The 12,847-nt window shown below is 37.9% G+C and overlaps 1 protein-coding gene across 1 annotated transcript in view; it reads left to right on the top strand.

Moving 5' to 3' along the window:
• The window catches only part of SEC63 (SEC63 protein translocation regulator), a 77,353-nt gene extending 67,156 nt beyond the window's left edge, over window positions 1–10,197 (top strand). The window contains exons 20-21 of the mRNA XM_037064989.1: window positions 5,485–5,589; window positions 9,122–10,197. Coding sequence (XP_036920884.1) covers window positions 5,485–5,589; window positions 9,122–9,265 — 249 coding nt within the window. The 3' untranslated portion in view covers window positions 9,266–10,197. The remainder of the gene's footprint in view (window positions 1–5,484; window positions 5,590–9,121) is intronic.
• The last annotated feature ends 2,650 nt before the right edge of the window (window positions 10,198–12,847 follow it).

Raw genomic sequence — 12,847 nt, 5'->3', positions numbered from 1 at the left:
TGGATAGATACTGCTAGATACTTATTTCTCCATTGGGAGAATGAATGTTTGAGTGCACCCATTGCTTCTCAAGTATGTCAGACATTTTGAATTCCATTGCTAATTAGAAAGGTAAAAAATGACATCTCAGTGTTATTATTTCTCTGATTTTTTTATTTTGAAAACTTCGAAACCTATAAACACAGTATCATGAACTCCGTAGACATCTACCTTCTCTAAATTGACTGATTGTTAACATTTTCCCATGTATGTTTTGTATTTCTCTGTATGTGTATACACAAAGAAAATACACATGTGTGTGTGTTTCCTCCCTCTGACCCACTTAAGGTACTTGCAGACATTATGACATTATATCCCTCAATACTTGAACGTGTATCTCCCAATATTAAGGGCCTTCTCCTACATAAGCAGAATAACATTATTATTATATTCAAGAAATTTAACATTGATATGGTATCATTGGTCTAATACGCATTTGTATTAAATTTTTCTCAAATATTTCACTAAAGTCCGTTACAGTTTTTGTTTTGTTTTGAAATCAGGATTCAGTCAAGGATCACATGTTGTATTTGGTTACCATTCTTCTTTAAAACATTTCCTTTTTTTAAAAAAAATTTTCATGCCATTGACATTTTTGAAGAGCCTGGGCAAGGTATTTTGTAAGTTATATATCAAATCAAATTTGATATTCAAATTAAATATCCTTTAATTTGAATCTTTCTCATTGGTTGTGATTGTATTTATCTTTAGTATTTTTGGCAAAAATCCTACCCAGGTACTGTAACATTCTAAGTGCATCACATCTGGGCACAGTATATTAGATTGCCCCACATTAATGGTATTATGGTTATTCATTCAGTTAAGGTTTTTCTCTCTTGTAACACTATTTTCTTTTTCTAATCTGTGGGGCGATTCCTGGGTACTGTGTGAATAGACAGACTGTTCTTCAAGTCCTACCCACTCACTTTAACATACATTGATGATTCTTGCCTGGATCAGTTTTCACTATGTTAGTTGTATCAGTGTAGTTTTAATTTATATTTCTTTTAAGAGTGAAACAGAAGATTGAATTTCAGTGTGTTTGAATTGTATTTCGTTCTGTATCTATTTGTGAACATTGCTCATTTTTGTTGGGTTATTGATCTTTGATTTGGTTTTGGGAATATTTTTTTAATATTATGAAATCAGCCCTTTCTTATATGTATTACAAATATTGCTCCAAAGTTTGTTTTAGTATTAAGCTTGTTTTTACCAAACAAAAATATAAATATTTGTTTATCCATTTATTTATTTGGAGTTTTTAAATAGCAATTAAGTAATTTTTCTTTTTTGATTTCTAGATTTTATGTTATAGCTAGGAAGGCCAAACGGTGAGATTAATTTTAAAAAGAAGATTCTCTCATTTCTTTTTTCTAGTTTGTTTTAAGGGCATGCTTTAATATACTAGGATCTGTCCCCCAAAAAAGTGTAGCCATTGTTAATATAGTGAGAATACTTTGCACAACATCGATGTAACTTGGCAGCCAAGGAGAGTGGACCAAAATGCACATGCACATGCATGAACAGTCACAACTTCACTGTACTAGTCAGTGGGGGTGCTAGAGGTTGTTGAGTGAGCAAGTGTACTGTATGGCCTGAGTTCTGTAAGATTTTATTTATTTATCTTTAGAGGGGAAGGGAAGGGAAGGAGAGGAGAGAAATATCAGTGTATGGTTGCCTCTCGTGAGTCCCCTGCTGGGAACTGGCCCGCAACCCAGGCATGTGCCCTGACTGGGAATCGAACTGCGATTGTGTGGTTCGCAGGCCTGTGCTCAATCCACTGAGCTACACCAGCCAGGGCCATTTATATTCTTTATCATATTCTTTTATAATAAACTGGTTCATGTGTTTCCATGAACTGATTTGAAATCTCCAGATCAGCTTCTAGTTCATGTGTTTCCATGAACTGATTTTGGAATCTCCAGGTCAGCTTCTAGTTCTGCCAGTCACCAATTTTTGTTGATTGCATCCCATACATGTTCAACATTCTCAGGTGTCCTGCTTGCTGCAGGTCTCCCAGAATGTGTATCACTTTCAAAAGAGCAAGTAGAACAATCTGCATCAAATTTTGCATTAAGCTTGGACATTCCTCTATCCAGTTAAGTGGATAGTTAAGTGGAAACTATCCAGATGATTCAGAGGCTTTCAGGGATGATGCAATGAGTGCAGCGCAAATAAAGGTGTGGCACAAATGCTCCAAAGATGGTCAAAAATCTGTTGAAAGTGATACACATTCTGGAAGACCTGCAGCAAGCAGGGCACCTGAGAATGTTGAACATGTATGGGCTGCAATCAACAAAAATTGGTGACTGGCAGAACTAGAAGCTGATCTGGAGATTCCCAAATCTACTGTGTCTGAGATTTTGACACAGGATCTTGGTAGCTTCTGCTACCAGAACAGAAGGAACATTGTGCTGCAGTTGCTAATGACTTGATTCAAATCATTACCAATACACCTGATTTCCTCAAGAAGGTCATAGCCAGAGATGAATTGTGAGTCTGTGCCTGGGATTCAGAAACGAAGGCCTAGTCGTCCCAATGGAAGTCACCCAGTTCTCCAAACCCAAAGAAGGCATGGCAGAGTTGCAGCAAGATCAAGATCTTGTTAACTGTGTTTTTTGTTTGGAAAGGTGTTGTCCATCACAAGTATGCCCCTCCAGGTCAAACAATTAATAAGGAATACTACTTCAGTGTTTTATCAGTTGAGAGATGCAATATGACGAAAATGGCTGCAGCTATGGGCTACTGGTGATTGGCAGCTTCATCACAACAACACACCCGCTCATGATTCACAGCTCATGCTTATGCTGAGTTTTTTTGTGAAACATCAAGTCACCCAAGTGACTCAGCCCCCCTGCAGCCCAGATTTGGTACTCTGTGACTTTTAAAGCTTTTCCCAAAACTAAAATCACCTTTGAAAGGGAAGATATTTCAGACAATTGATGAGATTCAGGAAAGTACAATGGGATAGCTGATGGCTGTTCTAGCAAAGGATTTTGCAAGAGTGTTTTGAATGGTGGGAGAGACTCTGGGAGAACTCTGAGATCCCAAGGTGCCTACTTGGAAGGGCACTGAGGCGTCATTGTGTTATGTACAGTATTTCTTGTATCTTCTTCAATAAATGTCTGTCTTTTTCATACTGTATGACTGGGTACTTTCTGGACAGACCTCATATAATCTTGCCTACAAAATCTGGATTTGGAGATGGAGACAAGTCATCAGAAATTGCAAATGCCATCTTAAAAATGTATTCTTTCTTTGTCCAAGTAGAATTGAAACTTCTAAGACTTTATAATTCTGTATTTTAAGTTTATGATTTGATAGGAAATAAAATACCTTCTTGACCTTTTAAGGCATGGGGCATATGCAAAGGTGAAACAACTTCTGTGCTTTTCCTTTACTCTCACGTTACTTGCAGCCTCATGACATTTATGACATTGATGTGTGGGTTTTCTCCCCACACCTAGCAATTCTCTGTTACACCAGCTAGGTGTCCTACAGTCAGCATTAATTAAATGCTGACACTGTCTGCCTGGATAGTGTCAGGTCTCACAGGCTAAGGGCTCAGTCCCACAAGGCTGCTGTCCTCCACTCCCTGACTTCAGATGCCAAATGCAAGTCCCAGCTTGTCACCTATACTTCTGACCAAATAATTTAAAATCAGGGTAACCATGACCATCCTTGGATTCGGTAATTTGCCAGAATGGCTCACAGAACTCAGGGAAACACATGAACCAGTTTATTATAAAAGAATATGATAAAGAATATAAATGGCCCTGGCTGGTGTAGCTCAGTGGACTGAGCGCAGGCCTGCGAACCACACGATCGATTCCCAGTCAGGGCACATGCCTGGGTTGCAGGCCAGTTCCCAGCAGGGGGCTCACGAGAGGCAGCCATACACTGATATTTCTCTCCTTCTCTCCTTCCCTTCCACTCTAAAGATAAATAAATAAAATCTTTAAAAAAAGAATATAAATGAACATCCATAGGGCAAGGTATGTCAGAAGGGGCACAGAGCTTTCATGCTCTTTCTGAGCTTACCACTCTCCCAGTGCTATCTTCTATTGACCAACCCGGAAGTTCCCCCAAACCCCTTGCTTTGGGAACTTATTATCGAGGTGTCATCATGTATGGTATCATTGGTGAACATGTTCTCCCATCCAGTGGGTTGTCTTTTCATTTCGTTGATGGTTTTCTTTATTGTGTGAAGACTTTTAATGTAGGTGTGATTAGTGATTAATTAGATTCCCAGCCCCTCCCTGGAGAATGGAGGGTGGGACTGAAAGTTTCAAGCTTTTCTAACCATGACTTGCCAGTGACCGGTTCTTATCCAGGAGCCCACCAGGAGTCACCTCATTAGAACAAAACATTCCTATCACCTAGGAAGTTCCAAGACATCTAAGAACCTGGGTCAAAAAGCCGGGTCTGCCCCACTTAGGAATTTACAGGTGTTTGAGCAGCTCTGTGCCAGGAACCAGGAGCAGAGACTGATAGATACGTATTTTCTATGATCTCACAGCATTTATCTTAAAAATAGGGAAGTGTGGCAAGAATTACTACCTTTCTGGAAAAGTACATTTTATTAATTTCACTATTTCATTATTTTACTCTTATACCCTAACTTTATTTCTTCAAGTTGTCCCAGTGATACTCACTATAGAACTTTGTTGCTTTAAATATGCTTCTTAACATATGCACCCCAATGTTACAATAGCCAAGAGTTGGAAGCAACCTAGGTGCCCATCAGTAAATGAATGGATTAAAAAACTGTGGTACATATACACAATGAAATTCTATGCAGCAGTGAGAAAGAAGGAGCTCCTGTCTTTTGCAACAGCATGGATGGAACTGGAAAGCATTATGCTGAGTGAAATAAGCCAGGTGTTGAAGGACAAATACCATATGATCTCACCTTTAACAACAAAACAAACAAGCAAGCAAAATATAACCAAAGACACTGAAATAGAGAACAGGGGGACAGTGACCAGAGGGGAGAGAGGAGGGAATTTCAGGGGAAATAGGGGAGGAATTTAGAGGAACAAATATAAAGGATACATGGACAACAACTAAGAAGGGTGGAAATGGGAGGGAGGGGGGAGCATGGGGGGTGGGATGGGATGGGAGTAATAGAAAACTGTACTTGAAAAATAAATAAATTAAAAAAAGAAAAATAAATATGCTTCTTAAATTGTGAAGATAAAATTAACCCTCTCAATTCTGCCTAATTGTTTTTTTTTTTGTGCGTGTGTGTGTGTGTGTGTGTGTGTAATATTTGACATAAATGCCATATGTATATGTTTGTTGTTAGAACATTTGTAACATTTGTTAGGATGTCTTGTGTCATCTAAGTAAACACCTAGTTATTAAATACTCTGTTGCAGGAATTTTATCAGCTGTTTTTCCCACTTAAGATACAGATTTTAAGTGCTGATTTTTACCTTCTAGGTAGAACTGAAGTTTCCTGCACCAGGCAAGCCTGGAAATTATCAGTATACAGTGTTTTTGAGATCAGACTCCTATATGGGTTTGGATCAGATAAAACCTTTAAAGGTAAGAATAGTGACTGTTCATTAAATATGGTTGTCTATTTGATAAGTGCTTAATATATTAGGGAAGCATTTCTAGTTTTAAAATGTAGAGTAATAGAGGGAAAAAGTTTGTATATGATGTATTCGAAGGACTAGTGTTTCAGTAATAGACTGAAGTTTTTGTGCTAAAGGAGTATTAACTATTTAGGACCTTAAATATAAATTACTATAATGATGTAGAGCCTGGACTATAAATTATTTAAGCAATACCTTTTAATGTGCTGTAATGTACTGTAACTGTTCAGGGGTTCTGTTGTCTTTACAAAGGGCCATGTGTTTTCCCACAGATTCTATTGGAATGTTCATTACTTGTTTTAAGGAGATGATTTTATTTAGGTTATTGTATGTAATAGGAAGAAGTTTCATTTTATCAAAAGGGGTCTGAGTAAAAAGGTGTCATCCTCAAGCTTTCTGCGGGTCAGGAGGAAAGGGGAAGACGGGTCCTGCCTTGGCATTTGAGAGGGCAGGTCATCCTTTACACTGAGCCATTTCCCAGAATATGAAAGTGTGGGGAATTCATCACCTGGTGCTGCGCAGAGGATCGCCATTGTCAGAATGGAGTATATAAAGCAATTAGCATGGAAAATAAAAGCTCATAGCAGGCACTTCTAACTGACAATTGTTTAGAATAAGCAGAAGAGTAAAAGCTACACTTTAAATGACCCTTTCACTAGGAGTTTCCTTATTGACACCTGTTCCCAAAATGCCTGAGGTCCTTGGTCGCTTCTCACTTTAGGCTGCCTGCCAGGCTTCTGGTAACTTACAGGGCCCCCGAAGGTCTCTTCCATCACTCCCACTGCCTGCTTATCAAGCCATTTCCCTTGGAGACCTGTCCCTCTTCAGCACACTGCCCAGGATGACTCACACAGCAGGTGCCATAAACACTTCAGTTAAATGAATGCATGGCAAAGAGTGTTAGTGTCAGTAAATCTAATGCCATATTTATAATAATGGTCTGTTTTCCCTCTTTTATTTTTTTTATTTTTATTGAATCTGTTGGGGTGACATTGGTTAATAAAATTGTACAGATTCCAGGTGTACACTTCTACAGTACATCATCTGTATATTGTATTGTGTGTTCACCACCCCAAGTCAAGTCTCCTTCCATCACCGTTTATCCGCCCCCCTCCCCCACCTCCTCCTACATTCCTTTCCCTCTGGTGATTGTGTCTATGCGGTTTTATTTTGTTTCCTTTTGCTTAATCACTTCACCTTTTTCACCCAGCCCACAAGCTCCCTCCCCTTTGACAGTTGTCACCTGTCAGTCTGTTCTCCATCTGTGAATCTGCTTCTGTTTTGTTTTTTAGTTTATTTTCATTAGATTGCACGTAAGTGAAATCATATGGTACTTGTCTTTCTCTGATTGGCTTATTATACTTAGCATAATGCCTTCCAGGTCCATCCATGCTGTTGCAAAAGAGTAAGATTTCCATTTTTTTTAACAGCTAAGTAGTATTCCATTGTGTAAATGTACCACAGCTTTTTTACTCACTCATCTAATGATGAGCACTTGGGCTGCTTCCAAATCTTGGCAATTGTAGGTAATGCTGCAGTGAACATAGGAGTGCATATATTCTTTCCAGTTAGTGTTTCGAGTTTCTTTAGATATATTCTCAGAAGTGGAATCACTTCTTTGTTCTTTAATTTTTTGAGGTAACTCCAGACTGCTTTTCACAGTGGCTGCACCAGTCTGCATTCCCATCAACAGTGCTTGAGGGTTCCCTTTTCTCTACATTTCACCAACACTTGTTGATTCTGAAGTGATAATTCTTGTGGTTTTAATTTGCGTTTCTCCGATGATTAGCCGTATCTGTTGGCCATTTGTTTTCTTTGGAGAGGTGTCTGTTCCGGTCCTTTGCCCATATTTAAACTGGCTTGTTTGTTTTTTTGGTGTTGGGTTTTTAAAGTTTTTTTCTTTTTAGATAAATTTTGAATATTAACCCCTTATCAGTGGTATCATTGGTGAACATGTTCTCCCATCCAGTGGGTTGTCTTTTCATTTTGTTGATGGTTTCCTTTATTGTGTGAAAACTTTTAATTTAATGTAGTCCTGTTTGTTTATCTTTTCTTGTTTCCCTTGCCTGAGGAGATATATTAGAAAAAATATTGCTACGAGAAATGTTTGAGATTTTATTGCCTATATTTTCTTCTAGGATTTTTATGATTTCTGCTAACATTTAAGTCTTTAATCTATTTTGAGTTTGTTCTTGTGGATGGTGTAAGTCAGTGGTCTAGTTTCATTTTTTTTTGCATCCATCTGTTCAATTTTCCCAGCACCCTTTATTGAATAAATGATCTACTCCATTGTCTGTCCGTACCTCCTGTGTTGAATATTAATTAGCCATAAAGGCGTGGGTTTATTTCTGGGCTCCCTATTCTGATCAGTTGATCTATGTGTCTGTTTTTATGCCCATACTATGCTGTTTTGATTACTGTGGCATTGTAATATAGTTTGATATCAGGTAGCATGATTTCTTCAAGTTTGTTCTTCTTTCTCAAGATTACTGTGACTATTTGGGGTCTTTTGTGGTTCCATAGAAATTTTTGGACTATTTCACTAGTTCTGTGAAATACGTCATTGGTATCTTGATAGGAATTGCATTGAATCTGTAGATTGCTTTGGGTAGTAGGGACATTTAATAATGTTAGGTCTTCCTATCCTTCCTTGAGCACAGTACATGCTTCCACTTATTTGTATCTTCAGTTTCTTTTTTCGGTATCTCATAATTTTCCTAGTACAGGTCTTTTACATCTTTGCTTAAATGTATTCCTAGGTATATTTTTTTCTGATACAATTGGAAATGGAATTGTTTTCTTCATTTCCTTTTCTGATAGTTTATGGTTAGTGTATAAAATTACTGTTTATTAATTTATTTAACTTTAGCATTTTAGAGTATATACTTTTTGTCAGTATAATTTGAACCACACTCTGTTAGTGTTTACAATTTCACTTTAGGTGTTTATAAAAAGGTATTCTGTTGGCGTAGGAGGCTTGTGCTGCAGTATTATTTTGCTGTGTACTGGAGTCCCAGAGCAAAGGGAGCCAGTGAAGGCGAACCTCTTTTTCCACAAGGGCATCATACTTCTCTCTCTTGGCTGTAGAATTTTACTTCCTAAGGCTGGAAGCCACAAAATGCCTCTTAGAAAGTCACAGCTGAGGTTTTCTTCCCTTATCAGAAGACTTATTAAAACATCACATTTTTCTTGCTCAAGAATCACAATTATTAATCTTTCATGGCATAGAATAAATAGTACAGGTCCTATAAAATCAAAATACTAGTTAGAAACTTAACTATATTTACGTATTACTAGATTTACCTTCTTATTTCTGGGGTGAATGTTCATTCTAAATGAATGTTTCAAATTTAAAGTTACAACTATGAAATCTGTTTCTTTATAATTGCTTTGGTCAAAGAAAACCTTTTCTTTATCAGGTACTTCTTCTAATATATATCCCCAAATTTCTGATATCTACATTTAATTCTTCTTTATAGTTGGAAGTTCATGAGGCTAAGCCCATGCCAGAAAATCACCCGCAGTGGGATGCAGCGATAGAGGGGGATGAAGACCAGGAGGACAGCGAGGGCTTCGAAGATAGCTTTGAGGAAGAGGAAGAAGAAGAGGAGGACGATGACTAAGCAGGACTGCAAATGGACCATAATATTTGCACATACTTGCAAATCTTTGCTGTTTTGGAAGTGTATAATAAACCAGAAACCGTGCAGAACTGATGTGGAGGGAGGTGTTAGTTCTTTCCTAGCAGTGGGTACATAATATAACTTAAGCAGTGCTGGTGCCTTGGTACAGTCCGAAAAACGTTTAAGGCTTGTTAAAGCCTTCCAAGTATCAGTGGCGCATTTATTTCATCTGCAAATGATAATAAACCCTTGTATAACTGTCTAGAAGTGTGGGCTATGTATTATCTGATCAATTTATGGTCCCAGTAAAAGAAAAGGTAAATGAAAAATGATCTATAAATGAGCAACTTATTTGTTCAGCTTTACTTTTAGCAACCATTGAAGTATGATAAATATCACAGGTCTGTTTTAAATAATATCTGCTCATTTTAATCTTGATAAGCTCTATCATTCATTTATTGACATTTTACAGTGATACAAGATTATTTATAAGAGCTCCATTTACTGCTTTAAACCTTTTATTTTTATCTATCATGGTCGTAAGTTGGCATTCTCTCACATTCCACATAATATAGAGGGCTACATTTTGGGATATTCTTTAAATTCCCAGAGTTAATTGGACAGATTATAACAATGGCTTTTAATGGTGTAAAACATTTTTAAGCCTCTATTTGAGCAGATCAGTGCAGGAATTCGTTATATAAAGCTATAGATCTAAAAATGATTGTGGGACCATATGTTCTCTGATGTTGGTGACTTGTTATTAAACCTTTTTTAAAAGGTTCACTATAAAAGCTGAAACACATCCTTAGCTTTTAACCTACCTGATTCTATCAAAAGCCTATTAAGGTAAAAATATATACATGCAAAGGAGGCATTTTTTGTATTCATTTTGGACTCCTGTCAATAAAATAGAAGTTTGACTCGTTTTATGTTTGTAGTGGTGTGTGTCTTTTTACTCCCAGAGAAAGGATATAATTCTTTTATTTTTCAACTACAAATTTGATATTGTACATTACTGCTGAAGTGACTGCTATTTCTGTATACTAAAGAAAATCCCATGAGTGGAGGAATTTTCCCCTCATCGGGTGCATCCCGGAAGGAGAGTGCTTATAAAGAGTAGAAACGATACTGGTGAATCATTGCGGTAAGATGAGAATTTGTGACTAGGTATGGAGGAAGCGTAGTCTGCAATGTTATAGGACTGACTGTAATAATCCTCTGCTATCAAAGTCCTCAGAGGCCAAAATACTATTGGAATACTAATTTGTGACCTTGTTTATTTAAAAGGTTGCCACTTTTCATGCAGAATTACCACTGCTATTTATTACTACAGTGGTTGGAAATAAAATCTAAAAATTACCAGGAACGTGAATGGATTTTTTTGGTTCTAAATTGAGGATGTAGTCATTTCCTATGATATGGTTAAAGTAGGTTTTTCATTGGAACTTCTGTCACCTGTTTTTCTTTTTAAAGGCGTGAGACCGAGTGTATGTTTCATTTTGCAAGGAGTAGGTTTATTTTTCGAGTCTGGTTTTACTGGGAAGGTCCAGTGTCAGAGGAAGCAGCTGCTGCTCAGTGAGGGGTGGAAGGGAGTGAGCGGGGCTGTGGCCTCAGGTGAGCGGGGAGGTCAGAGAAACGCGTGGCGCGAAGGCAAGGCAGGGAGCAAAGTACTGTGTAGCACGCGGGTGACCTGGTTTTCTTGACCGGTACTTTTCAAGAAAGGTTTTTCTATTCTAGTGGCCATTTTACCTTAAAGAGGCTGTGTAAGTTCATTAGAATAACTGGCTTCTTTCTGTTTGACTCGGGTAGGGACGATTTCACAACCCAGTAATTCACCATAGCACTTAAAAAAAAAAACCTCACCTCGACCCACCAGTCTATTTTCCTTTCTCCTCGGTGTGGCATACAGGGTGGGACAAAAGTAGGTTTACAGTTGTTCATGTGGAAAATAATACAATAATAAACTCTGTGTTTCACATACTCCCAACTGTAAGCCTACTTTTGCCCCATCGTGTATATGTACTTCCCAATAAAATAAGTACATTTTCCTCTCATGAATACTTTAGGTAAACTCTCCATACCACAGTAGTGAATGAATTGAGCCTTCAGTTTATGGTTCTTATCTCCAGTAAGTCTGAGGACTCTACAGCCCATTTTTTTCTTTGGATTGAGATTTAAGAACGAACTTAAACTTAACCCTGGTTTGCATGAATCTAATGGAAACACGTATTGGGTGTAGCTGCTTTGTTTCCATCAAGAAACTGACAATTTGTCAACAGATGAACATAAACAAATGAGAACCCTCAGTGTGTATATACAAAGTGAAACATGAAATTAAGTTACTTAAATTGTGTAATATTTTTGATCTCTGTGCATTGGTGAAGTATCTATTAAAAGATAACTCTCCCAAAAGGAAGCCACAGGTGGAAGTCTAGCAGTTGTCAATTTTAGTTTTATGAAACTTGATTGAGGCCCCACCTCTTCTTCTCTGTGTGTATTTGAATCTCAAAGTCAGTCATGGCCTTTAAAATTGTCAATTTTTAAAAGTTAAGGAGCACATTGAATAAGGTTGTATAGAACAAATACTCTTGTATTTCTCCCAGCTTGCACTGGGGGCTGCAGAAGGATTAGCCCATCCATTTATACTGCTCCACTGCACGCGGGAGGCTCAGGCCCTGGGTGGAAGCAGAGCAGACGGAGGGTGGAAAGGGGAGGGTGTGTGTCAACTGTAATGAGGCTCCCTGAGTGTATTATTGTTAACCATGATCTTTGCCCAGCTACTTGTTTGAGCCAATGAAAACCAGATACTGGAGTGTTCTTTAGCAACAATTCTTATTTCAAATGTAATCCACCACTTCATGTATTTGTTGAGGGGTTTTTCATCATTCATTACACATTTACTGAGTTTCTTCGTGCCTGTGTCTGTGATTGGATACTGGGGCTCTAAAAATAAAAGAATTCACGTTCTTAAGGACTCACCAGTATTAGGGCAGGTAGATATGGGGCGATCTATTTTCATCATTTTGCATTGGGTAGTTGCCATTATTTGGAATTTTCCTCCCCCCCCCCCTTTTTTAAGTCTTTACACTAGGCAGAGGGATTTTTTAGGTGCTAGCTATTTGTTGGCTTTTTTAAAAGGTAGGCAAACCCTCATTCTTTGTTTTTGTGTTTCTTGAACGCATTTTTCTCCCCAAATATTCTTACTCAGCCCCGTGAAATCCCATTACAGTCTGCCTTACAGTAAAGCTGCTTATCAGTGAGTCCTGATATGACATTTCACCAGTTGTGTAGTGATTAGTCCAAATATGTCTTAAGAAGTTAGCATCAAGCACCTTCACATATTTAAACTTGATGCTAGGGCTATTTTGCAAAACTTAAAAAAAAAAAAGCTGTGGTGTTGTACATTTTCTTGTAACCTGAGCTAACAATCCAAATACAACAATCATGCCTGCTTTAGGGCTGTGGCATCGGGTGGGGTATGTCCATCCTGGCGGTATGCAGATGAGCAGTCCCCTGGAAAAATGTCAGAATGGCTATTTGTATTTAACCTCATCCTTTTAAATTTCTATTTTTGTGTGT

Source organism: Sturnira hondurensis, unplaced genomic scaffold (genome assembly GCF_014824575.4).
Source record: "Sturnira hondurensis isolate 20B ecotype Veracruz unplaced genomic scaffold, ASM1482457v3 Scaffold0015596, whole genome shotgun sequence".
NCBI classification, from domain to species: Eukaryota; Metazoa; Chordata; class Mammalia; order Chiroptera; family Phyllostomidae; genus Sturnira; species Sturnira hondurensis.
Note: the sequence above shows the minus strand (reverse complement) of the source record. Positions and strands in the feature narration are given on the sequence as shown.